Source organism: Papaver somniferum, chromosome 9 (genome assembly GCF_003573695.1).
Source record: "Papaver somniferum cultivar HN1 chromosome 9, ASM357369v1, whole genome shotgun sequence".
Taxonomy (NCBI): domain Eukaryota; kingdom Viridiplantae; phylum Streptophyta; class Magnoliopsida; order Ranunculales; family Papaveraceae; genus Papaver; species Papaver somniferum.
Genome location: NC_039366.1, coordinates 4,652,672 through 4,679,615, shown reverse-complemented (window position 1 = coordinate 4,679,615; position 26,944 = coordinate 4,652,672). Strand labels below are relative to the sequence as shown.

The 26,944-nt window shown below is 37.2% G+C and overlaps 2 protein-coding genes, 1 long non-coding RNA gene, 1 other non-coding gene and 1 pseudogene across 15 annotated transcripts; 2 read left to right on the top strand and 3 right to left on the bottom strand.

Annotated features, from left to right (window-relative positions):
• Positions 1-2,254: 2,254 nt before the first annotated feature.
• LOC113313932 (F-box/LRR-repeat protein At4g14103-like) lies at positions 2,255-4,997 on the bottom strand. Of its 6 annotated transcripts, XM_026562703.1 has the most exons (5): positions 4,905-4,965; positions 4,528-4,585; positions 3,407-4,399; positions 3,149-3,289; positions 2,255-3,056 (listed from the first exon to the last, which is right to left on the bottom strand). In XM_026562703.1, exons 2-5 carry the CDS (start codon positions 4,534-4,536, stop codon positions 2,727-2,729), a joined length of 1,473 nt encoding a protein of 490 aa, XP_026418488.1. In that variant the 5' UTR covers positions 4,537-4,585; positions 4,905-4,965; the 3' UTR covers positions 2,255-2,726. The 6 variants fall into 6 exon arrangements, with proteins under 6 accessions (XP_026418488.1, XP_026418491.1, XP_026418493.1 ...); XM_026562706.1 differs by lacking the exon at positions 4,528-4,585 and having other exon boundaries at positions 4,905-4,997; XM_026562708.1 differs by lacking the exon at positions 4,528-4,585 and having other exon boundaries at positions 3,407-4,396; positions 4,905-4,954.
• A 3,203-nt stretch (positions 4,998-8,200) lies between these two features.
• On the bottom strand, positions 8,201-13,346 carry LOC113308224. Of its 7 annotated transcripts, none has more exons than XR_003339602.1 (10): positions 12,578-13,346; positions 12,304-12,496; positions 11,633-12,091; positions 11,438-11,535; positions 11,246-11,324; positions 10,260-10,314; positions 9,552-9,790; positions 8,906-9,371; positions 8,448-8,694; positions 8,201-8,339 (listed from the first exon to the last, which is right to left on the bottom strand). It is a non-coding gene; the product is annotated as an uncharacterized LOC113308224 (long non-coding RNA). The 7 variants fall into 7 exon arrangements; XR_003339598.1 differs by having other exon boundaries at positions 11,246-11,535; positions 12,578-12,697; positions 12,990-13,346; XR_003339597.1 differs by having other exon boundaries at positions 11,246-11,535.
• Positions 13,347-13,668: 322 nt separating this feature from the next.
• Positions 13,669-14,524, top strand: LOC113311198 (putative F-box/LRR-repeat protein At3g59160). The gene is made up of 2 exons (XM_026560043.1): positions 13,669-14,142; positions 14,234-14,524. Exons 1-2 carry the CDS (start codon positions 13,669-13,671, stop codon positions 14,522-14,524), a joined length of 765 nt encoding a protein of 254 aa, XP_026415828.1.
• Positions 14,525-15,253: 729 nt separating this feature from the next.
• On the bottom strand, positions 15,254-20,295 carry LOC113311196 (annotated as a pseudogene).
• Positions 17,506-17,578, top strand: TRNAE-CUC. The gene has a single exon. It is a non-coding gene; the product is annotated as a tRNA-Glu (tRNA).
• Positions 20,296-26,944: the final 6,649 nt, after the last annotated feature.

Sequence of the window (26,944 nt, the reverse complement as noted above, 5' to 3'; positions counted from 1 at the left end):
TTCTTTCTGCATCTGTTTTTGTTTTCGAATGTCATCATCGTCTTCCTCACCTAATGCTTACCTATCATTTTCGTTTATCACGTGAGTTGCAGATGACAAATATATGTTGGTTTAGAGAGATTAGCCAACAACCCTTTGGTACTTGCACTCAGTTCTAATTTGCACCCCTTTTGCTCAACCAATGGAGCCAAATCCAAAAGAACGACTTTTTGGGCACAACTGTTTTTTTTAGGGGACCATGATTTGATTAGACCACCTTCGATATAGTTATAAGGGGTGTCCTAAAAGGTGGAGATGACTAGTTTACCATTTAACCTAATTAAAATTATAACTCTTCAACTTCTCATTCTTCTTTTCTACAATTTTTTTTTCTTCTCTTCTTCTTCAATTTATAATCATCAAAACCCGATCATATACAAATCTAATCAAAATCATCAAATTTTCATGGCCGTCGATTTATTGAATTTTTATTGTCGATTAATCAATCTTTTGTAAACAAACCCATCCATAAGTATTTTTCCACAAACACATTACTTCTAATTCGTTTTGATTTATATTTTGAGTAGTGGTCATCAAAATAGGAATACTATGGAAAAACTTTGTCGAACTAGCCGAACTTGCTGGAAATAAAGAACATGAAGAACAGTTTGGCTGTTTCAGGAAGAAAAAAAATCTTAACTGAACTTTTTAATTTCCTAACCGGACTTCTAGTTTCCTAACCGAACTTTTTAATTTCCAAATCGAACTTTTCTCTGAAATCATATATATTGAGTTCGCTTACATCACAAACTTTTTTCTCCTAACCGAATTCCCTATATATTAAGTTCGGTTACATTGCAAATTTTTTCTCCTAACCGAACTTTTTAATTTCGGAACCGGACTTCTAATTTCCTAACCGAACTTTTTAATTTCCTAACCGAATTTTTAATTTCCTAACCGAACTTTTCTCTGAAATCATATATATTGAGTCCGCTTACATCACAAACTTTTTTCTCCTAATCGAATTCCCTATATATTAAGTTCGGTTACATTGCAAATTTTTTCTCCTAACCGAACTTTTCTCTGAAATCATATATATTGAGTTCGGTTACATCGCAAACTTTTTTCTCCTAACCGACTTCCTTATATATTAAGTTCGGTTATATCACAAATTTTTTCTCCTAATCGAACTTTTCTATGAAAATAAAAAACTCCATTAACAACTTAATTTTAAGAAAAATAAATATTGTTTTAATCTTACACTAATCACTAATTAACCTAACTTAGTTACACTAACTAATCATTACACAAACTTAATTAGAAAGGATAATTTTGGATAACGGGTGTCTTCAGTTTACTTTGAAATGTCCTACTAAAAATAAAACCATGGTCCCCAAAAAAAACCATGGTCCCCGAACAATCGTTCATCCAATACCTAAACTCAGTTCCATTTGGATCTAGCCCAGTAAAACTCATAAAAGGCCCATGCCTAGTTGGACCTACAACTAGACCTAGCCCAAGAAGATTACTAAACAATGGGCTAACTTAACTAAAGCCATCTTCACATCGATCAAGCAGAAACCCTTACAATCTTGGAATGTTTGAAATGGGCTCAAAAAGGCACCGTACAAAGATACTTGTAGAAACTGAGAATAAAGGAGCGGTGGAAGCTATTTCCAGGAGTGATTTGTGTTGCAAAAGAGATGATGTTCATCTCATCAATTACAATAGAGATATGCGTTCCTTGTTTCATGAGTGCATTGTAAATTATATCAATAGAAACTGTAAGCGTCTCGCAAATGTATTGGCCAAGTTAGCTCGAGCCAAAACATGTAATGTTATGTGGTGTGACTCTCCTCCTAATGTAATCTGACATAAGTTTCTGCAAGACAATTGCAGAAGCTAAATATGTACATTAATTAATTAATGCAAGTTGAATTTTGTTTCAAAAAGGGAAAAAAACAATAGAAAAACCTTTTGAGAAATTGTTGCATTTCCACCAAGTCGATCAACTTCTCCGTAATTTGCATTGATAACTCAATCACTCACAACAACATACTGGATGTGTGTATATACTTAGGGATCCAGAGCCAGCCATTTACCTGGTTAACCGCAGACCAAGGGATGGCAATAGCAGCTCTTGTAATCTTTCAGTCACATTCTACAATGAGCCTATCTATGACCTCCTCCAATTCTCTTTCGTACATTTTAAGAACTATGACCTCCTCCAATTCTCTTTCGTACATTTTAAGAACTATAAGATCACTCGTCACACAAGAAATCCTAAAACTATACACATCCGGTCGCCTTTAACAAACAACATAGATACACACTCGAGTAAGTATAGAAGGCTCTATCTAGCCTTACATATAATGACTTCAGATTTTTCTACATGCTAATCAAAGAATGACTTGCAAACTGAGCTCTTTTTTATGCACAGGTTAATTCTAGCATTAAGCACAATTGAGAAAGAAATGAGACAAATGCGAGACATCAAGTCCGGCGGGAAAGGGTACCATATCATGTCCCACACCATAATTTCTTGGAAGTGCTAGGCATACTGCTGCTCCAAGAAAATAATAATAATAATAATATTCCAACCACATAATGTAAACAACTAAATTTTCTCATGTCCAGAAGATGATTTGAGTATTAACCTCATAAGTAGTATCCCAAATTAACAAATCGAGAAACTTTAGGAAACCAAACCATGCCTTGTTCGAAATGCAGCTGCAGTTAAATCAAACTTAGGGGGTTTGTGTTCCTATGAGATACCACTCAAACAGAGTCATCGCCTTCACCTTCTTATGAGATTTCACCTTCTTTGGAACAATAAGTTTCTCCATTAGTTCGATTCTTGCAGGTATGCTTGATAACGGTGGTGTCTCATTTCCTAAAGATACCTTTTCAAGAACTTTTGCATTCTTCAAAACTAGTTTTAAGAATTCCATATTCCTGGGGTGCCATGAAAACTCCTTGAAATGGACTGACTTGAGCCGTGCAAATGGACACCCAATTGCTACACTTAAGCTCCAAAATACACCTTGTGTGAATTCGCGTTCGTTCGTTGGTAACCCCTATATTATAAAAAGATGTCAAAATAAGTTAATTAAGACAAATACTGAAGAGGCTCTCTTGGGAAGAGAACTGATTTGAGTGATTAGCATACCGGCAAAACAAGCGACTCCAGATTAGGCGCGCTTTGGAACAACTTAAGTAGGACTTTGTCAGCCAAAGATCTAAACTTCGACGTCACCGTCAAATGGGTTAGATTTTGAAATGTAGGCAGATCATTTGCAAAAGAGAGAGCCTGAAAACCATCAACAACACAAACCCCCTTATAGTAAACGATATATTAATATAGCAAAAACACAGTACGGTTGACAAAGAATAACAATTAAAGATTAATAACCGAGCTTAGGATTACCTCAAGAGTTTCACCGGAAATTGTTAAAGACCTTACATTAGAAAGTGCTCCAACAAGCTTACTTGCAGCAGGGCCTATTTCAGCACCCCTTGTGTTAAGAAAATTACGTTTGAAGTTGAAGTTGAATTTGAAACAAACCTCTGCATCGTCTAGTGAAGGAAAGCTAGACAGAATATAGTCCTTGGCAATATTTCCAGTGCAAGTGAGGTGCCTTAGATTTGGTGCATGAATTTTGACAATGCCATTGCGCACACCGTCATGAGTTACGGGATCATAGAAACCGCGCACACCAACATGAGTTACAGGATCATGGAAACGGAAGAATTTTAATGCAGGACCTGAAATGTTTAAGGTACTCTCATTCCAATCTGACCACAAACATTTGCTCAAAACCAATTCTTCCAGGAGTGGGGCGTTCAGAATGAGCTGCTCAGCCAATGACTTATGTAAGCTTATATTGGAAAGGTGAAGAAGCTTGAGTTTCGGAATGGAGATGGCTTTTGGAAGATCAATAAGAGAAATATTTAGCTGTAATCTCAACTCCAAAAGCGATTTACAAGTAAAAAGAGAGATCGGAAGGTTAATGGGTTGATCGTCAGACAAGGCGAGGTTGAGCTCTTCAATGTTACACCTAACTAGATTTGAAATCCACTGATAAACTTTTGATGCATCAAAATGCTTTTCATCGGACCTTAGTGCGAATTTTGTTATACTAAATAAAGGTTTGCGACCCGACAGAATTTTGTCTACAAAGATCTCCAATGTCTTGGCTTCGAACTCTTGATGACCTTGTAGTAAAAAATCATATGCAGGCATTGTGGTCCAGATATACCACCATCTTTTAGATAAAATACTTGTGCGAACCACAAATTTGGTTTCGAGGAAAGATAGAATGTGATGAATAATTGGGTCTGGGAATTGACTAATCATATCCGTGTTGATTCCCTTGAGATGTTTGTGATCTCTGTTATCCATGGCAGTCCCTGCAATCTTCTGCATAAATACATGTTATTGCTAATTAGCAAATAATTCACTAGGTACATGTTCAATCAAATTAAATTAAATCAACAACATAAACAAAATTAAATTAAGAATTTTGTTCAATGTTATCGTCAACCCACCAGAAACATTACTAATTAATTCATTAGGTACATGTACAACAACATCAGCAGTGCAAACCTGATTATTGAGGACAAGAAATTCAATGTTTAACCAAATGGCAAAAAGGACTATGCAATAGAGAATGAATGATGAGAACTGCAAACAAAAATTAATTAATTTTGCGATCTAGGAACTAGGCAATTTAGAAAATCTCAAAACATAAATCAGAAATTTGGAATACACAATATCTAATCAAACAACAACAACCCTAAAATTCAATACAAAATTGCACATCAGAAAAATCCTTCGTCATTGAAATCGATCTATATATATATATATATAAATACCCAAATAATTTAGTATTATAATTAGATAAGATGGATGAATCAGGGCTTACCTTATGAGATAGACAGAGTGAGATAATTTTTCTTTGGAGTCCAGGCGAAAATCGAGAGAGAGATTTAGATGTCAATTTATATGCTTTATTATACGTATATATATTTCTAGAAATTCCGTATTTAGAATCCAGATACCATTATAGTGTTCTTAGTTAGTGGCAGGTCCATCCATTAAAGCCCAGTAATCAGAGGTCCATAATTAAAAGAAAACATGAAAATGGACCAAATTTTTTTAGCCCAGGTCCTGCACACGTGTGAGATCAGGTATACGTAATATGAAAATACCACAAATAACCTTTCCTATTTAATATGTTAAAAGCATGAGAAATATTTTTCACATTTCATATTCATTTTCTTCTTCTCTTTCCTCTCACCATTGTTGCAGATGAAGATGAAGATTTGTTTTTGTTCTTTCTCGTTTCTACAAAATAAGATGATGAAGATTTTCCATTGTAATGTTTCTTTTAAGGTTTTGGCGATCTAACCATTGTTGTGCTTGATTATGTTCGATCTCCATGGTTGATTTGTCGACTATATATTAGATCTAGATGAATAATCACATTTTTTGTTCATTTCGTTGCTAGATTCGATTATGCCACTTCCATTTTAGATGTTTTAGACGTGTTTCAGTTCTTTTTTGTATATGAATCAACAGTACGTATATCCCGTACTGATAGAAACTTAGTTTATTTTTGAGAAGAAGAAGAAGATGCATCGTTATGATTTACGACGAGAAGATTGTTTGTGTTTCCAGGTATGTATATTAACAATGATTTTCGGTTTCCATTCTATTTTTTTCATAGATTCGTTACTAGTTTTTCACATGCAGCTGAAGTTTAGATTATGAATCAGCAGTACATATATGATGTACTGAAAAATTATGCTTTAATTTTGTTATTTTTGTAGTTTTTGATATTTTTCTTCTTCGATCTAGAAGTATATATATGGAATATTGAAGAAAAAAAGTGTTTCGATTCTGGTTTTTAGAGATTCATTACTTGATTTTCACATGCAACTGATTTTAGTTTCATTTTGGTTGTTTTTGATATGCTTTTAAGTTGTTTTTGTGTATTAATCATCGGTACGTATATGATATACTGATGGATTTTGATGGAACAAGTTCAGATCTAAATAAACAATCATGTTTTGTGTTTATTTCATTAGTAGATCTGATACTTTTATGGTTTGTTTTTCAGTTTTCTTTTGTTATTATCAATTGTTGATAAACATCACTGTCCAGAGTTCGTCCTAAATTTTATACTTCTCTTGCTGTTTTAAAAGTTTGTGGGGATATAGTTGATGAAAAGAATGTACACAGTTGGGTTTTGCTTAGATTTGTTTATAGACCTTCTTTGATTCATATGTGTAGTATTTGAATTTTATATTTGTTAGTGATGTTGTGAAGTGTTTGATGAATAAGTGTTCTTGAAATGCATTAGAAGCTCTGGGTATCTTTAGAGAGATGAGAATTGAAGGAGTTAAATTGAAATTGCATGACTGTATCTTACTCATTGCTGGTGCTCCACTTGGTGAAGAATTGAAGGGGATTTTGATTCATGTGTATGTGCTCTTCCTCTTATATGGTCTTCCTCTTTTCTGTATTTCTTTTTAAGATTCATGATACAATTTGTATCTTATCTATCACGGACAGGTGAAGGTGGGAACCCTTTCTGCGTTACTCAACTTTGGATCACCAGTGGATGCATCTCAGCTATATAAATTACTTCATGCCCTTCATCCACATCCTCATTAGAAGAAAAATTAGCAGGCAGAGGTGCACCTGGAACATGTATGTTGCTCGGATTTTGTTGCTTTTGTCATACATACCAAAATAAATAGAATAGTAGCTTGGTGCATCTTCTCGATGTTGTTTACTGCTCTGGAACTGTTATCCTCAACTGGATAGATAGACCTCACCCTGTGTAGTTTCTTAAATGCCAAATGGCCTAATGTAGGCTCATGGGCATGCGGATAAGTAAAAGGTTAGCCTAATATTTACAGTTAGATAATGTGATTTTGTTAACTAATACTATTTTTTGAAAGCTTTATCGTTCTCCCAAAATCATGTAGACCTCTGAGGCAGAACAATTCTTTTTTCTACCACAAGTTTCCTGACTACCTGCTGCTGTGCGATATTGCTGTCTCACTGGAATACCCATTTCTTGCTTCATGCTACAGACAGACACCACCTGATACACAACTGTTTTTTTCACCCTTAGTCACTATGTGGAAATGATAATCTATAGAGTCACAAGACTCATAAATTGTTATTATCAATTGTTTTTCAGTTTTCTTTTGTGTATTACCTATCAGTACATATATGACGTTTTCTAATTTATTTATCATTGATTCTTACAGATTTGTACTCTACCTGGAAGCAGTGCAGCAAATATGTACTCGAATTTGTAAGCATTCAGATATATAATCGGATTTGTAAGCAGTACGACAGATATGTACTCAGATTTCTAAGCAGTGCGACAGATATGTACTCGAATTTGTAAACAGTGTAGCAAATATGTACTCGAATTTTTAAGCAGTGTACCAGATATGTACTCAAATTTGTAAGCAGTGTAGACACACACGTTTGGTAGTAATGGGCATTATGGACATTTCCATGTTTTAATTAATTTTGGACCTCCGGATAAAAAAAAAATCCGGTTGGACCCTACTATAAATAACTATATGGGTCTAGGACCAAACAAGAAATTTTCCATTCTAGATACGGGTACCGTCCTCTTTCCTTTTTTTTTTAAAAAAACTAGTTGTAAAAACCCAAAGTGACCAAATTTGTGGTACAAAAATCCCACTCAAATGTTGGGATTCATTAAAACTTAATCGTAAACAAAATTGGTACAAAAACTCCCAATTTTTAAAAATTGATACAAAACCACCAAATTTGAATGTTGGTTTCATCACATTTTATATTGATTTCATCATAAAATTTGATGAAACCAACATTTGAATTTGGGGTTTTTGTGTTAATTTTGTTTTGATGGGTTTTTGTGTTACTTTTGTTTTGATGGATTTTTTGTGGAAGGATGGCGACATCTTTGGGGTTATAACTCGCGGACCGTTTTTTTTTCTCTTTTTTCTTTTAGCGTCTGGTAAAATTTGAATCTGACCCTTCGATGTCTCTCAGTCTCAGGTATATAATATTTTTGGATTCGAACATTTGATTTACTATCGATTTGGTAACTGCTACACTAGTGCAGGGGAAAATTTTGATTTACTGTTGCATTTCGGGGTGTCTCAGTCACACTTTGTCTAGATAAAAACAGACAGTATATTTTTTTTACCATCCCTGTCAGGCAATGCCAAGACCATCACTATTTTGCGTGCACCATCATCGCCAGGAGTGCTTGCATTGACTTCCATCTACCTGTACAAGAAGTTCCGACTTCACCCTTCTCGAAGATTCATGCTCCCCTGACGCCCTGAACAAAATACAGGCACACAAATGAACTTTGTGTGAATACATGTTCGTACAAATCTGCAAAATCCAACAAATAACTGGCTGGTAAGTAAAGATACAAATAGTCTACCCTCTGGAATTGCAAAGAGAATCAATCTCGTCAATGAAGATTGTGCTTGGTGCGTAAGATCTGGCCAGATCAAAACATCTCCGAACCGTACGTTCACTCTGCCCACTACATTTTGAAGCTAAAGTAGCAGAGGAAACATTGAAAAATGTTGTGCCGCACTCTGTTGCAACTGCCTTAGCCAAGACTGTGTCCTCCCAGTACCAGGCGGACCAAACATAAGCACACCTTTCCATGGCCTTCTAATTCCCTAGAAACATAAAAGTTTAATGGTTATTGCTCTGAAATTTTGACTTGATTAACTAAACTCCCTACAAATATCTTGGACTAAGAATTTACCAGCTAATAATACTTCAAGATATTTAGAAAACTTAGAAGAAACAGAAATCCTTAAAAAAAAAAATTACACCAAATAAAAGGTTACAGAATCTTCTAGTTCAATTTTGATTGATCCAGCATACCTGGAAATACTCTGGCATCCATAGAGGAAGAACAACAGATTCCTCCAAAAGTCTTTTGGCGTCTTTAATTCCAGCAACATCATCCCATGTAACTCCAGGGCTGGTCTCCAAGACATCTCTCTCAAGCATCGCCGCCAATTCAGGATCAGGTCCTTCATACTCTGGCCTCTTCTTCTCTTCAGATTCAACGGTCTGAGAATATAGTTTGAGAATGACTACAGTCCAGAGGACCAAATGTTGGGCATTATAATGGCACCAGGACCGAGGAGAAGACTGAGCTAAAGCAAAGCAATTGTTGATTCATATCTACACATGAGATATGTGACTGATATGGAAAGTAGGAATGAAGAGCCAATAGCTAGCTGATTCTGAAGGGCGGTCTATAATGTGTGTACGCGGAATAAGTTTGTAACCTAAATTTATTTTGCACTACCACTCCTCATCAGTTTTTGAAATCAACACTTTGCTGAAACCAGTAATAAGAAGTTAAAATCAACAACCACTTTGCTTAAGAAACTCAGAAAAGGTCCAACGCGTTAAAAATTGATAAATGTACACACAAATCTTTACTTTAGTATAGTTTAAGAGAATTTTGAACAATGACATAAAACCAGTACAAAGCAATGCAATTAACTGTATAACTTACCGCTGATTCACTCTTTGGATTTGCTAGAATCAGCAGCTTTCTTTCTAGTTCTATTTCCATTATCTCCTCGATTCGGTGGTGCCCAAACATCGGGATCATATGCATTCGAAGAAGTTGGATATCTTAAAAGAACAAATAAGGAGGTTGGAAGACTAAGAAAACAATACGCACAATGCACCAGAAACTCCTTGGGATATCTTTTCAAAAATTGCTTCGCAGCAAATCTCCAATCTTCAGGGCTGTATGGATGTATCGTAGAGCTTCAATATATTATTATAAACGTGACAAGCATACTCAACATTTGATTGAGGTACCACTACCAAACCACCAACAATAAAGATGACTAATATGGAACAGCAAAATAAATGATCTCACCAACATTTGATTGGGGTCTTGATAATACAGAATCTGTCACTGCTATGTTCACCACATGCATCTTAAACCTTGGGGTCTTAATTATCTATGTTTCCTCCTATCTACGATTGGTAATTTGGTAGACATGTATTGTCAATTTGGGGGAATTTAAGTAGTTAGTGACACTGATCTTTGTAATGCTAATTCCAATATATGTATTCACTAGATCAATTATTTAGACCTAATTTGCACGACATTGATTTCAAATTGGTACCATCAAATTCACAAATTTGAATCAACGAATGAATTCATTTAACAATCTCAGATTCAGAATCGTAAGGGAAATTGAATCACCTGAAGCGAAGTTTCCAAACGCTTTAACGGAGCAAGAACACTATGAGACCTGCATCTGACATAAATCCACAAAAACAAACACAAAAATTTCAATTCCAATTAAAAACAAACCCTCCTAAAATAAATCATGTAAAATTTTGATTTACTGTTGCATTTTGGGCTGTCTCAGTCTCACTTTTGTCTAGATAATAACAGACAGTATGTTTTTTTTACCATCCCTGTCAGGCAATTCCCGTCAAGTATGCTTGCATTACAGCTGTCAATTTGCATCACTCTTATCAGAAAGCAAAATGGAAATTAACAGACGAGACTATAAATTTAAGTCTTCTATTTGTTTTGAATTTCAGGGATCACTCTACTAGAATGTATGGCTGCTAGATAGTCAGGGCGGAGCCAGGTTTGGAGGATAGAGGGTGCAAAAACCCTGGCAAGGTATCAATCAAAATTCAATGCTTGAGCTTAAGCTTAGCTTCTTCAAACTGCAATGCCTGTTTGGAAAACACCAAAATAACAGAAGCATATTGTTGCTATACAAGACATGACCATGGAGTGAAAGAATGATCAGTTGTATCATAACGTTGGGATGAACGTAGCAGAATGCAGAGTCTTGCAACATCGGTCCTAGCAAATATCCTTATGCCAGTCTCAAGAAACTCATCATCCAGGCCAACAACAAACTCTCTCACATCCCCATCTCTGTCTTGTAGCCTCCAGCTCTTTTTCAGTCAGAGAGTAATACGCATCAAATTGAAGGCAAAAGAGTAATACAAAATTTTCTCTGGCAATTATGTTTCTCTTTTAAGCTTCCAAATTTTGGACTTAACAAAAAAAAAAAAAATCCAAATTTGCATTTTGAAGATGGGAATGTTGCGCATAATCCAAATTACGTGAGTGGTAATACCGAATAAGAAACTTTGTATTGAACCTACAGTATCAGCATGTTTTAAAAGGCTCAACTAATAAAAGTAGGCAGAGACAGGTTTCACCTAATAATTGTGTGTTGGTATACCAAAGTCAGCCAGGTATTGCTCCGTGTTCCTCTTCCATACCGGCATTGCAATAAGTCTGATCATACAAAGTAAACAACCCCGTCAAACCTTGACGTTTCGCTCCCAAAGACACCTTGTAGTATTATGACCTCCGACTGCAAGGGAAAATAATCAGCAATGAAGTATCACCAATATGTTTCCGTATTCAATGCTGTTCAAGGGATGATTGAGGTTTGTTGCACCCATAGACCAAACCAAAACAATCTGCATCACTCCTCCAGCTTTGGCTGCACCGGAGATTCAATTGATTTTCAAAAAGATCAGAGCACTTTTAAGTCTCGAGAACAAACAAAAAGTAAGAGGATAACAAAGAACGAGTCTTACCAGCATCTATTTGATTCTTCTGCTCGATCCAATCAACCTACAAGCGCCATTTATATCTTCAATACGAAAGAAATTTAAGAGAACAAATTGCAATTACCTGTTCAGGAATGGCCCCGTCTTCAGAAAAGGAACTCAGGTCTTCCCCAGTTATAACTAGTAGGATCAAACCCAGGTTTCATTTTGGGCACAGCACTAGTAAGAACTAAAAGAGCATCATCTCTTTGAATTGCAGGTACATCCTCTCAGCATCTCTAATATCCGCTGCGAAAACATTGTCAGCTCCTCCAAATTTCTTTGTCTTATGCCATGATAAATTCCCCATACGTACAAGCTGCTATGCTGTAAAGAAGCTCTGTCCTAGCTAAAGGCACCGAGATCACCTGCTTGACCGCGCTCTTTGCTCTAAGTTCTTCCACCAATTTCATAGGAGAATGTTGCTCTCAGAAAAACCTTCAAGATCTGAAAATCCAAATAATTCAAGCATAACATTGGTGATTGGCCACTAACGAGCTATATGTTCAAGGAAATGTCAAAATATCCTAACCAATGAAACACTAGTTTTCGTGGAGACATTTCATTCATAGAAAGATTCGACGGAACAAATAGAGATTTTGGGCACAGCACTAGTAAGAATAAGAAGAGCATCAGCTCCTTGACTTGCAGGTACGTACAATACTCTCAGCATCCCTGACGTTTCGCTCCCAAAGATACCTTTAAGTATTATGACCTCCAACTCCCAAAGGCACATCACTGGACACTAGTAAGAATAAGCAGCTCCTTGGTAGAATACTCTGAGAATCCCTAATATCCGCAACAAAACATCAATGTGCAATACAAATGTGAAAGTAAGCTCCAGAGACTCCACTGAAAAGGTAAAAATCACATTATCACAAAAAGTAGCGTGACAAGATGAATATAATATGTTTCTGAAGAAACCGAGATCACCTGCTTGGCTTGCTCTAAGTTCTTCCACCAATTCCATGGAAGGGCCAAAACTTGAAGACCCAATTTGACAAGAATAAGCAATCACATACAGCAGCACTTGATACTGGTAGCTACCTAAAGCTAAAAGCAAATGAAAATCCTAACCGTTTTCGTATAGACATTTCAACAAACATGCAACGAGCATAATCCATGAAACAAATGAAAACCAGAATTTTAATTGGGATCAAAACCAGCAAGAAAATCAATCAAGACCCACAAAAGAAATCACCCGCATGAAAACTCCTAGAAGTTGAGTTTAGGAAAGTCTGAGTTTTAGAAACACGGGTAGTCTTAGAATTAGAAGCTGCACCCTGAATTGAATTAGGAAAGCATTCCATATAGCTACCACTTCTATATTCGAATCAATGTATACCTTTATAATCATCTCTGCAACAAAAATAATTTTCACATCCTCATCATTTTCCATCGCTGCAAAACCATGGAACCCCCAGTGAAGAAATTTAGAGTAAAAATAAAACCCAGGGAACCCGATTTGATCAGTGAATTACATGATGATATACTGCATCACATATTATCCTTTCTTAACAACAAAGATGCAGCTGTGCTATCCAAAAGGTGGAACTCTGTTTGGGCAAATTGTCCTAGACTCGACTTCTTGGAATGGCGTAGTGGTAACAACGAGGATGATGTGGATGCTCTTATAGAAGAAGCCGATCTGTTACTGGATATTTTGCACCGAAGGTTGGTTTTGCAACAAGTTGGCCCGGCGAACAACATAACTCATTTTTCACTAGGGGCCGATGATGATAAATGTGATCTCTGGAGAGTTGAACAATGTGTTGCTGCTCTAGTCCATCATAGACTTGAACAGGTGAATCTGGAGTGCCGACCCGTTTTTACTATCCTTCCTATTCAGATCGGACACATTGACCCATTTGAGGTTGAAATTCGGAACTTCATCGTTGGTCGAATTTCCGGAAGATGCATCGCTTCCCAACCTTGAGCTTCTTGATCTTACCAGACTAATTTTTGCTCATGTTGCATTGACCGGGAGATTAATTTCAACTTCTCCACAACTCAGAGTGCTCGTTATGACAAAATGTACATGGTTGGGATGGGATGTTGATAACCGAATTAGAATATCGAGTCCCCATTTAGAGACCTTGGTGTTTCATACCCCTCGCCTCGTTACTAGTAGTGGCATAATGATCCATGCTCCCAACCTTGTTTGCTTGGGTTACAGGGGTGATGCTGCAGACGCGTATGATTTGTCCAATTTCGGGTCACTCAACCGAGCAAATGTTCGTCTCCGAGCCATCGATGCAGTTCCATCGGATTCTAAGCGTCAACAGATATGGAACCTCTGGCGAGTGCTTTCCAACGTAACGGTTCTTACTATTTCAGGCCCAACCCTTGAGGCCTTATCATATTCAGCCCGTGACGTGCCAAAATTTCCAAACCTCGCCAGATTCGAGGTGACATCCGACTTTAAACACTTTGCACAGGAAGCACTTTTGCTGTTGCTCTTGGATGCGCCTAATCTCAGCTCTATGGTTTTGCACCAGGCAAGTATAAGTACATTTCACTACTAAATTAGTATTAGTTCCTAATTATTAGTATTAGCTGCAAGATTCTAATATTCTCTTCTTGATTCAGTTACCGTTCCTCGGTGCCGATGAAGAAGACTCTCGGGTTTGGGTTCAACAAAGGGCAACCCACCATCAATTTGCACAACTCAAGTCTTTCACAATCAACAGCTTATATGGTGACCAGAACGATCTCGACATGTTAAAGCTTATCCTAAGTAATTCACCCATATTAGAAGACATGATTCTCGCTTTTCCTCAAGAACTTGAACCAGATCCAATATCAGAACTTGAGGTAACTAAGAAAATAAGCGAGTTCCGAAGAAGTTCCCCGCTTTGTGCTGTGCGGTTCAAGGGTTAAAATCAAAACATGCCAGCGGATTTTGTGGGTATATCCGTCGTTTTTTTTTTCTTTTTCTTGGATGATTGGTTTTGAATGGATTTTGTGGGTATATCCTTAGTAAACCCTCACGAGACTACACTCGTCCCCTAGGGTTGCCGAAGGGTTTAAAGGCTTATTGCACGTGCTAAGTGCAATCGTCTTGTCCACGACAAGGACCTAGGATTTCTTCTTTCTTTATTTTGTTTCTTTTTCTCTTTCTTGGATGATTGGTTTTGGTTATTTGTTTAATTTTCATATAGATCTTGCATGATTAGCATCTATGATATATTTGGTTAACTTCCCGTGATAAACTTATCAGAACAAATGAAACTTAGTAGCAAAACTTGGGAACAATTTGATCCCTGATTCGAGTTGACAGGTCATATGTTAGATTACAAGCCTTTCCCAAGAACTCACAAGCACGATGAACTAGAAACCATGATTTGCTGCAAACTCCACCAGTAGGACTAGAAACTGGCAGAGGGGAATGAGAGAAGGGTATTGCCATCCCCATCTTATTCTTCCCCGCATTTGAATGAAGACATCACGCGATTATGCTTCAGCCTAACTAGGCATGATAATTCAAACAACGTTGGACGGAACACAAAATGTAAAATACACTGTCATCGTTATTCATGGCCTCTCATTGGTTTTCTAATGGGGAAAAAGAATACTAGTTTCTCTCTTACTAATAGCCAGTGGCATAACGCATATGGAATCTCAGAATCGTGTAGAGATTTGAGAAAAGAGAGTCTTGAAATCTTTTGTTGGCTCGCCAGTCCCTTCTGGTTTTGAAGCGAGATCCAATGCTTTAAGCTTAGCCTCTTCCAACAGCAATGCCTGTTCAGGAAAACACAAACATAACAGAAGCATGTCAGATAATTTATCTTCTGCCATGTCTGATAGTTCATGGGTACCAACAGAACATTGGGATAAACATACCTGAATGCAGACTTCTGCAACATCGGCTCTAGCAATAGTCCTTATGTCAGTCTCGAGAATCTCATCATCTTTGCCAACAACAAGCTCTCTCACACCCCCCACCTTTATCTTGTAAGCCTCCACCTCTGTTTCAGTCAGAGTACACATCAAATGGAAGGTAAATGAGTAATATAAATATTTTTCTGGCAAATATGTATCTAACTAGCGACATAAACGACAATATATTCTATATGAACATGGTTAGATCATCTATGAGAATCACTTCTCTTTTGGGGTTCCAAATTTTGGCATCCGAAGAAGAGAGCATAATCTTGTGCAGTTGAACCATAATTATTTATGTGCATGAATTGTAATTCCGAACAAGAAACATTGTACTGAACCAACAGTATCAGCACAACAAGTAAAAGCAGGCAGAGATGGGTTTTACCTAATAATTGTGTATGGTATACCAGAGTCGGCCAGATATTGCTCCGCCTTCCTCTTCCACACCTGCATTGCAGTAAATCCCATCAAACTAAGTAAATAAACCCGTGAAACTCTCATGTTTCTCTCTCTCGAACTCCCAAATAATCACCAATATGTTTCCGTTTCCAATGCTGTTCAACGGATGATTGAGGTTGGTTCCACAATCAAAACAATCTGCTTCACTCCCGCTGCTTTTGCTGCACAGAGGATTGAACTAATTAAACAAAGTTCGAAATATTTTTAAATCTCCAGCAAAAACATAAATAAAGAATCCAAGAAACAATGAGTCTTACCAGCATCTATTTGATTCTTCTGCCCAATCCAATCAACCTACAGACACCTTATGTTAGTAACAAACATTCGGTAACTATTTCCACAACAAGATTTACATTCGACGAAACAGATACAGATTACCTGTTCAGGATTAGCTCCATCTTCAAAAAAGAACTCAGGTCTTCCACCTTTAGTAGGATCAAACCCGGATTTCATTTTGGGCACAGCACTAGTTAGAATAACAAGGGCATCAACTCCTTGAATTGCAGGAACAATGCTCTCAGCATCTCTAATATCCGCAACAAAAACATCGTCAGCTCCCCCAATTTTCTCTTTGCATTCTTCCGTTCTCACTAAACCCCTTGCCACAAACTCATTTGTTCTCTCTTTCAGTTTCTTGTCAACAATTTGCCCTGCATAAACCACCCATTAGAAAACCAAATTGAAGAGAGATGATAGGGATTATTACTAATGCAGCCTCATGGCTCCATGGATTAGTCAAGTTAAGTCCATACACCTAGGTTAGTCCACCAGAACACCTTATCTCTAAGGTATCATAGGTGGTGGGTGGTGGCTTATAAGTTATAATTGAAAAATTCAGTTGTAATTTCAGAACTAAAAATGACATATGATGCGAAAAACACAGTTGCAATTATTTGTAGTTTGAACAACATTATCTGTATGCATAATTGTGTACATGAACTTAAATTATAATTCTAATTTTTATGTAGAAAAGTTTGTCTACCTGGAATTATATATAAAACTTATATTCTAATTTTCATAGTTTCTATTGAATTTATGGTCCGTAAGATCATTGTCCACCCTCTAGATTGCAAATGTGTGTGTTGTATGCCTTTAATTGAACCCTTTGGTCAGTGTATTCTGTATAGCTAGCTTTACCCAATGCCCTTCTTTTACACGTCTCCTGCAAGGGTTTTGTTTTATTTTTTTATTGTCTCCTCCTGTGATTTGGCTCACTTTAAAGGATTTGTAATACAAATATATCTTTTGTTAAGGTGTTTCTACTTATTTGGACTAGACAGAGGACCATATTGTTTACATTTGCTTGGCTACGAGGTTCCTCAATGGCGGTCAATCAACTTTCAAGAGCTTTACACCTTACTTTGTCAAAGGTGGAAGGTTGCTCATGAATTTGGTTGTAAAGATGACTGTTTGCGTCTTATAAGTAAGATGAAGGTAAGTTTTCTACTTTTTTCTCTTTATGTCATTAGTCATATGTGTCTTACATGTGCTGCATCTCAATTTAGGAAAGGGTATTTGCTATCTTAGCTCAAATGGTAGAGCACATGGTTCTCAACTATGTAATAGTGGGTTCAATTCCCACAGATGGCACAATTATTCGAATAGGCGAAGGAAAAAACCTTACATGTTTTCGTTGATATTAGCTTTGCAATGCGCAGTGCAACAAAATCATACATATAAAAAGTTTGTCATATAAAATCATTGCCTCTCTTTGTTGATAATGCAGTGCAAAGAGTATAATCTCAGCTCTTTTATGTTGAGGACCTCTAGGTAGACATACATAATTCCATTTATATGAAGTTGTTGTGTAAGTTAAATTAGATGGGTAAAATAAGTAGTGTTATCCCTTTTTCTAAATCTCAATAAGGAAGTCGCTGCTGTAAAATTTGTCTACGCACTACATCAAATTCTGGGATCCGTAACGGTAGTGAGCCGTTACTAAAACAGGTTGTAACGGCTACCGCTTGTGCAAAAGAGGGTATTACAAATTTCGTAATTGCTTTGCGGCCGTTACGAATTTGGGTTGTAACGGCCCTCGTAATAGGTGTGAGCGTTAAGAGCCGTTACGAATTTTATTTGTAACACAACTGTCGTAACGCTTGCAGGTCGTTCTACGTGGCATGTTGTAACAACTTAGAGCCGTTACTACGTTGCAGGTTGTAACGGCAAAAGAATTACTGTCAGTCAACCTTGACATGGTCAAGGCTGACCGGCAGTAATTTTTTTGCCGGAAATAAGCCGGAATTCTAAATTCAATACCCTGCATACACCTTTCAATACATTCATAACAACAACAATTTCTTCAATCTAAGCAAAATAACATTCATTCAAGTCATAATCACATTCATTTTATTCATCTCAGGTTCATACAACAAAAGAACTGAAATTTCTCTATGTACCAAACTTTTTTTTTTTGTTAAGTATCAAATTTCTCAAGTAATACATGGAAGGTTCCAAATTTCTAAGGGAACAAATACAAACTTGAATACATGGAACTTACAAATCTTGAAGATCCTTTGTTCTCCACTCTTTTTGATGAAATAGAGCATCATTCAAATAACAACATCTAGTTGATTATATCCTTTGCAGGTTTGCTTTGTTGAAAGCTTGAGCATAAGAAAACTCGATGTAGGCAATCCTGCAAAATACAATAGGCAACATTATTATGACAAGTAAATAGCACTCGTATACTCTAACTGCTGTAGGTAGCCTCAAGTAAGTCAAACATACACAACTGCAACACGATATTCCCAGCAACAAAATTCAAAATTAGAAAATATAAGAAGGAGATGCAAGATTGCAATGAATTCCTAGTGCAAAAAGTGAAGGCCACTTACACTTGGCAATTTCATCTTTATCCCTCAATAGTTGCATAATCCAAGTACTGCCTTTATCAGATTCTTCACTCAACTATCCATCTTTGTTATAACTTCTTTAAAAGCACTCTTTGCAAGGTGGCAGGCCCTGGATACAAAAAAGAATCCACAAGCTCAGTCACAAGGAAATTTTGGACATAAAATTCAGAACTAATACTAGCGAAGACTATTTTCTCCCAACAAACAAGTGTTAGTTGCATACCTTTCAGGGGAGTTCATTATCTCATAACTGTAGGCTAGGCAATGCCTGCTTCTAGACCCTTCTCAGCAGAACCACCATTTCCTTATCCTTCATATCCTCGATCCATCTCATAGCACCAACTCCACAGTTCCATACTTCCCCTGCACTTCAACTTTGATCTTTGTCAGACAGAGCAACTTATATAAACTCAGACACATAAACAAAACCAGGGACATCTTATAAATTCAAGCATCTTATCATATAGATGTTACTGCTCAAGCAGCTTCTTACCCGTGAACTACTCTCCCACTTCTTCCCCACTGCAGTCCAATTCCCACCAGCGCAATACCTCGCAAGTATAAACTGAGTGTCAAATCCACAAATTTAAACTTAATAGTTTAAGTATAACCAAGTGAAGTACTTACCAGGGATTGATATTTCCCCGACTGGCTACTACTACTTCAACTGACCTTGTGTGAAGTCCATGTGCATTTACATATAACATAACAAAGACCACCTACATATATATCCAAAATAAATGATGAACTGAAAGAAAATATCCATTCATAAGCCGGTTTGTGTTCACATATATAGGAAAAAGTTACATTGGACCAAAAAAAGTTGCTTCAGATAAAGCTCTTTCTATGCACAGTTGCATAAGAGTATGCACATCAGTTAGCATACGTACAAAAGTGTGAATTACCAAAAAAATAAAAAATAAAGATCCTAGGAGTATGCGCATCAGTCAGCATACATACAAAAGTCTGAACTGCGCAAGTATAACAAAAAGATCCTTATAAGTCAAGGCAGATATTACGTGATGCTCAAAAAGGTTGAGATCGATTAACTCAAAAAGTAAGGGACTGTGCGTCTTTGTTTGAGAGGCACATCTTTGGATGAAACACATATCCTCCAATTCCGACATCTCTGAAGGTTGCTGCATACTTGTTAGCTTTCGCAGTAACTGCATCTGGCATGAGAATATCATCGATACATACCTTGGAAAGATGTATAGGTATAGGATCTCCGTGACACTGATTTGCGAAAGCACCAGTACAGAGCTCACCAGTTGCAACTACTTCATTCTCGAAGTTCATTAACGAACAAAGTGGTCCACCACGTAGTCTTGATGAAGCTGGTGATGCAGAATTCCCATCAGGTGAACTTGTCGCAGCTTGTGATACAGTATTCCCAACAGGTGAATTTGTTGCAGCATGTGAACCTGTTTGAGGTGAAGCAGCAGCCCGCATTGAGTATGCGAGGCTACATCTCTTGAGGTGTTGGGCACGTTCAAGCTAACTGATACTGGCATTGCAGATTTAATTTCATCCACTACACCACACAATTTCACAAAGCCATCAATCAAAACACACACCTTGCCACCTATTTATTCCACCATCCCACCAAGACCACCCTCCTTCGCTTTCAGTTCATTTACCTTGTGACGCGCTGGAGCAGAAAAATTGATTTGCATATGAGATATATGACCATAAGAACGAACCCGTCCTCTAGAATCTGCCCCAAAATCTTTAATCATTGCACAAAGTTCTTCTACTGGAAGACCTGCATCCTGTTTTTCTTTGATTTCATCTTGGGCCTTATTGAGCTTCTCCTGTAGTGTTGAGCATAACAACCAAGTAAATTCTAATTGATGAGTGCCAAATAATGTATATATTTATCCCTTTTTGTTGGCATTTAACTCATCTTTTGTGCAGTAATTCTACATTTTATCCCATATTCTGTATTTTCATTGTTTTCAAGAATAAATATTTTTCTTACTTAATTTTGCATTTTTAGGTAATAAATAAAGTCTGGATAACTTGCGGAGCGGAAAAGAGCTGAAGAGTGGTGAAAAGCCGGAAGAAATTACGCAAGGAAGCCGCAAAGAATGGAGCGCACGTCCAAAAAGCTAGGAATGGGCTCAAGAAGGAAGAATTGTTCTTAAAGAAGATATGGGCTTGGCATACCCAAGGCCCAAAACCCTTAACCAAACCCATTTTCTATAACCAAAACCGCCTCCATTATCAGCCGTCAGATTGGATCCAACTCATCATCCTACGGTCGCTCATTCATAGATCATCAAAATCTGAAGTCTCTGCCAAACACCACAGCGCATAAATTCCAAGCCTTCAGATTAGGTTGTAGTTGAATCCAACGATCGCTTCTAGGCCTGCGCATCAAATCCAGATACTTCCGCTTAACACTACAACACCTAACTCCATCTGGCACCGTTAGTTTCGTTGTATATCTGCATCCAACGGTCGCTGCCAGCATCTTCACTTTTATCCGTTAGATCAATCTTCATCTCCACACCCCACGGCTAAGCATCGCAGAACATCAAAATTTGATGAAGCCGCTCAACACCGGAACACCAAACCCTATCTACCCTAACCGATCACACTTTTCTCTCACTCGATTTCCTCTCTTCTCCTTTCTTCTTCACAGCAACCTCCCTCACCCGTACCACCACCTTCTTGCCGCACCAGTTCCATCACCACCACCTTCTCTACCACCAACTCCTCTGTCTCAATCATCATCATCCCCCTACTCTCTAGCCATCTATTACATCAGCCCATCACCCCTCTTTCTCGCTGGAACCCTAGGCGTGAAGAGTTGATGAAATAGATGAGGCTATAGATTGAAATTGAGGGCAGAGAAGGATCGAGAGAGAAGAGAAGAGGCATGGGTCACCACCAATTCAGCGGATTTGGTGAGCAATTTCGGAATTGAAAATACCTAATTTTAATTTTAGGGTTTGTAAATTATTGGGGCTTTTGAAGTATAAATAGCTCATGGTGTAGAGGATGAAGGGTGTGCTTGGGTTAGCCGAGAAACCCCCTAATATGGGATACCTTAGTTTTAATTTCTGTTTTTAATTTCAAAATCAATTTAGGGTTTCTGTTTCAATTTAATTTTCAATTTCAATTCCTGCTTCAATTTCAGTTTATTGCATGTTAAAATTCTGTCTTGTTTCAGTTCCTGTTTTGATGTTTAATGTTTGTGCATGTTTCAATTTTTGTTAGGTTTAGTAGCAATTGTTATTTCAATTTTATTTTACTGTTGTGTGTTTGTTTTGATGTTAATTCCATGTTAATCTTAATGTTAATGCATGTTTAATTCCTGTTATGTTTTGATGTGTTATGCCATGTTTAGCTCAACTGTTGTTTTAATTCACTGTCAAGAAGTGATGGAATGTTAGGTTAGAGCTTTGAAGCATTGTTTTGATTGAGCAATGGGAGAAATTAGTGCTCATAGCAAGCTAATTCTCTTTCCATTCCATTTGTATGCTTAGGATGCATTGTTTTGATTGAGCAATGGGAGAAATTAGTGCTCATAGCAAGCTAATTCCCTTTCCATTCCATTTGTATGCCTAGAACCACTGCCTTGGCCTTGCATTGTCATCACTGTTAGCTTCTCATCTTCACTGCCCTTGGCTTAGGCCTTGGTTCACTTCCATTGTTGTTGTTTAGTTCTTTGCTGTTTAGTCATTGTCTTGTTTAATTTTCTCCATTGTCTTTGCTTCTTTACATTTTATTTATTGCATTGTATTTGCTTCACTGCCATCTCTGTTTTCTTCCTCTTGCCTTGTTCTGCTGCCTTGTCTTCCCCTTGGCCTGCTGCTTTCCTTCCACTGTTGCTGCTGTTGCTGCAGCTGCTGTTGCTGCAGCTGGTTAAGGCCTAAGTCCTGCTGCTGCTGCAACTGAGCTTGGCTCACAGCAATCCAAAAGACCAAGCCCAGGTTTGAACCAAAAGTTGAAGCCCACTGTCCATTGTTTGTACAAACTGAAGCCCAGTTCATTAAGGCTCACAGCCCAGTTCATCATTCAAAGGCCCAAAGCCTAGTGCACCTCAAGACCAACTGAGCCCAAGCTCAGTTCATTTCATTGTTAAAAACAAACCCATTAAGCCCCATTTACTTCTTGGGTTAGGCTAAGAGTTCATAAGCTCAACATAAGGTTTTGAGACCAATAGACCTTATTTTCATGTTCTCAACCTTAAGACCATAGTCCATTTCAAGGCCCAATAGCAATTTAGAGCCCAATAGCAATTTAGAGCCCAAATAGCTAAACACTACAAAACACTCCCAATCTCTGTGGATCGACCCCGTACTTGCACGAGCTATAACCGACGACCGTGCACTTGCGGTATTACTGTAGGCCCGCGTTTCATTGCGCTGAATTTTCACACTCCTCCGGGTCAACCAAGTTTTTGGCGCCGTTGCCGGGGATTGGTGCTGTGTTTTTCTTGTTGTTTTCTTGGCTATTTTGCATTTCACTGCATAGCATTTGCATCTGCATCTGCTTCACTTCATTTGCTGTTGGACCTGCTGTTCTGAACCTGTTTTTCCTCTGCTGGGACGCCACCAAGGAAAAGAACCAAAACCCAACTGGGTTTTTGCAACAATATCAGAGCAGCTGGGCTGTGCTTAAAAGGTAACCCATTTAAGAGAACCCGAATTGTGGGCTTCCAATTTTTTTAATTGTGGGCTTGTAATATTAAAGCCAATTTTTGGGCTTCTCTTATTTTCTGTTGGGTTTGTAATAATTTATTTGTGGGTTTGTTTGTTTAATTTGTGGGCTTGTATTTAATTTTTGTGAGCTTGTTTAATTTGGACTGGTAATTTGTATTCTGGGTTTTTAAACCCAGCTGAGCTTGTAACCGATCACGCTAGTTGAACTCGTTAGTGGGCCGAGTACTCAAATTCTAGGCCGAGATTTTGGACTCAGTTCCACCAAAAGTTTTCAACCAAGCAGAGCCAAAGCAAACGCAAAACAAACAGTGGGCTTGCTCCCATTCAAAAACCAAATTTTATTTTCTTTTCAAAAAAAAAAAAAAAAAAAAAAAAAATTTCTCTTGCTCCCATTTTAAACCAAATTTTTTCTTTATCCCATCTTAAACCAAAAGTTTTATTTTTCTCCCATTTCAAAACCAAATTTTCAAATGTCTCCCACCAAAACCAAATTTTTCCCAAAAATCCAAACCCATTAAAAACCAAATTTTGGGCTTTGTAACATAGTTACTTAGCTTTTGAGCCAATCATGTCTGGATTTTGGTCTGCTCCTGGGGATGGAAATAAAACTCTTAGAGAACTTGCTTATGGGCATGTGCCACGTTATGAACCTTCCACGGACCATGATGTCAATAGTCATAGGAATTATTATGGACATTTTCAAAGTCTCGAGCCGCAATACATGAACCCTAATGACTATTCATACATGCATCATTCATCGCAACGTGAAAATGAACATTTTGCTAGTGCCTCACTCACACAATCATCACTTATGGATCAAATAGAAGCTCGAATCACAGCTTTAGAAATGCAATCACATGAGGAATCTTTCACATCTAATTTTCTTAGGCAACCTGAAATCTATGCATGTCCCGCATGTGGTAGTTTAGACCACCCTGTTGAGCATTGTCATATTTTTCATAATTTTAGGCAATCTAGAGAAAATCCAATGTATGAAACGCCCATAAATTGTGAGAATGGTAGTCATTGGGACCATAATCAATCCTTTGAGGGTTGCGATCAATCTTTTATAAACCATAATGACCATGCACACATGTACCAATCACCACAATTTGAACATGAAGAATTTTGTACTCCCATGAATTTAGACTCCACCACAGAAGCTTTCAGACTTAGTGAGCAAAACTTCGATAGATCTACATCACGAATTCAGGCATATTTAGATCAGATTTTGCTTCACCTACAAAAGGAGGAAATTCATGAGGAAATGTATGTTGTCCCTAATGAAGTGTCTAGTCCCATTCATGTAAATGATGTTGAATATGAACCTAATTTAGAGGAACATGAATCGACTAACGACACCACCACTTTTAATGAGGACCAATATGCATGCTACCATGATGATGATTATGATGATTATGATGATATGTTAGAAGAACATGAAAATATTGTGGAACCTGTTGGTTCAAAAACATATGGCTTCTCGCCCTCGACCTTCATGAATGTTGTTTTTTCTAATACTCATTGTAATTCATATGATTTTGATATTGACATGGGATTCGTACAATTATTCTGTGAAGATGAGCATGACATAGGAATAGTTGAATCTTCTGTAGACACTAATGTTATTATGCATGAAAATATATTTGATGTGTCTGATTCTCTACCTAGGTCACATTGTGATATTTCTCCTGATTTGCCGATGCATGAGAATAAATTTGTTGATGATGTTGATGACTCTGATTGTGGACTTGATAATTTGTTTGATGATTGTGAGCATGTTGTGACACGTGTAGAAGACTTAGGAGATGTTGATGTGATTAATAATGATGTGCCTATCTTCCTACATAAGTCACAATCTGATGGCCTTCCACCCAACCTAGATTTGGTTTGTACCCATATTGTCAAACCGACTTTTCTGAGAGTCCCTAATCTAGGTTTGGAACTGTGTGCTTCCCAAGTCCTTTTGGACTATTTTGCATCTAAGTATAATATCTTTGAGGATCCACAGTTGGAATTAGCATGTTTGCCCGTCCCTAGCACAGTTCACTTTGAGTTAGACCTTGTACATGATGAACCCCCAAAACTGCGAGATTTTGTTTCCAAAATTTTATCCGTTGAAAAATCCAGGTTTGGGGGTAGCTCATTTTGTTTCACAGCTTCACTTGCATGCCTATCATATTATTATTGTGTGAAGCTGTTGAAACCTCTACACTTTGTCTTTTGGGTTGATCCTCAACTCTTTAGATTGTTAGTGTATGGTGAATTTTTTGTATATAATCCAGTAGATAAAATTTCTTAAAACCCTTTTGTTCCTTTTGTATATATTTTTCTAATCCAATATGATCTCCGCTGACATATGTTGGATTCTTGCCTTGAATAACGGAGTTCTAATATTGCTTTCGCCGAAATCGGGTATTCTCTTTCCCTTTTCTCTACTCAACATGATCCTCTTCATATGTTGTATTATAATTTTGTTCATATTTTGAAACATTGAGCACAATGTTTAGTTTAGGTTTGGGGGTGAAAAGTAGATACTTCGATAATATGCCATAATTGAAAACAAGAACTCCTTCTTTTTGAAAAAAATGAAAAATGAAAATAAAAAATAAAAAATTGAAAAAAAAAGAAACATAAAAATGGAGCTCATTTACCTTGAAATGTTGACTCTTGTGCAAATATGTAATTATTAGGAGTCTTAGTCTAGATATTTAGGCACCCTGATTCTAGCACAATTCACATAGTGATAAGAAATTTGCACGCGCACGATCTACCAATACATGTATAGCCTCGATCTTCAAGGTGTTTGATAGGAAGTCACGATTGCCAATCACTTTAGAATACTGAATGAAACTTGACTAGCTTGTTCTTTGGTTGGTTGGGATAGAAGGTGGAGGTTACATTAAGAAAGACAACCATCGAATTTAACTGGGTGCATCAAAAAGGGCTACCTCTTGCAAAGTGTCATGTAATCTTTTGTTTCCTTTTGTATATGTATCAAAAGTGTTTCCTATCCAAAAAAAAATAAAAAAAAAATAAAAAAAAATAAATAAAAAAAAGAAGAAAGAATGAAAAAAAATAAAAAAAATCAATCAAGTATTTATCAATTCCATCCTCTCTTGTTCCAAAAATAAAAGAGAGTAGTCAATGTAAATAAGAGTCATGTAAAAAGTCATCTTTTGTGTTTTATTGTAATAAGCAAGGAAGGGTGTATGCCATTGATGTACAACGCGAGTAATTGTGAAATACCTCTTACTCAATCACAATTCTCGTAAAGTCCGGACAGCTAGCTAGATTTCGACCTTGGTTCTTAGCCTGAGAAACTATCTCTTGGTGATTAGTAGTCATAACATCCGATCTTTCTTTACACATGTGTAGATACACTTTACACTCTTATCACATGTCTTTATTTGTTATCAGTGCTAGGA

Excerpts from the sequence above, each read along its gene's own strand:
- LOC113313932 (XM_026562703.1), bottom strand. Across the intron at positions 3,290-3,406 it reads TTTCCGGTGAAACTCTTGAG|GCTCTCTCTTTTGCAAATGA; the intron begins GTAATCCTAAGC and ends GATGGTTTTCAG. Across the intron at positions 3,057-3,148 it reads TGGAGTCGCTTGTTTTGCCG|GGGTTACCAACGAACGAACG; the intron begins GTATGCTAATCA and ends TTTATAATATAG.
- LOC113311198 (XM_026560043.1), top strand. The coding sequence starts at position 13,669 with ATGACAAAATGTACATGGTTGGGATGGGATGTTGATAACCGAATTAGA. Across the intron at positions 14,143-14,233 it reads GCTCTATGGTTTTGCACCAG|TTACCGTTCCTCGGTGCCGA; the intron begins GCAAGTATAAGT and ends TTCTTGATTCAG.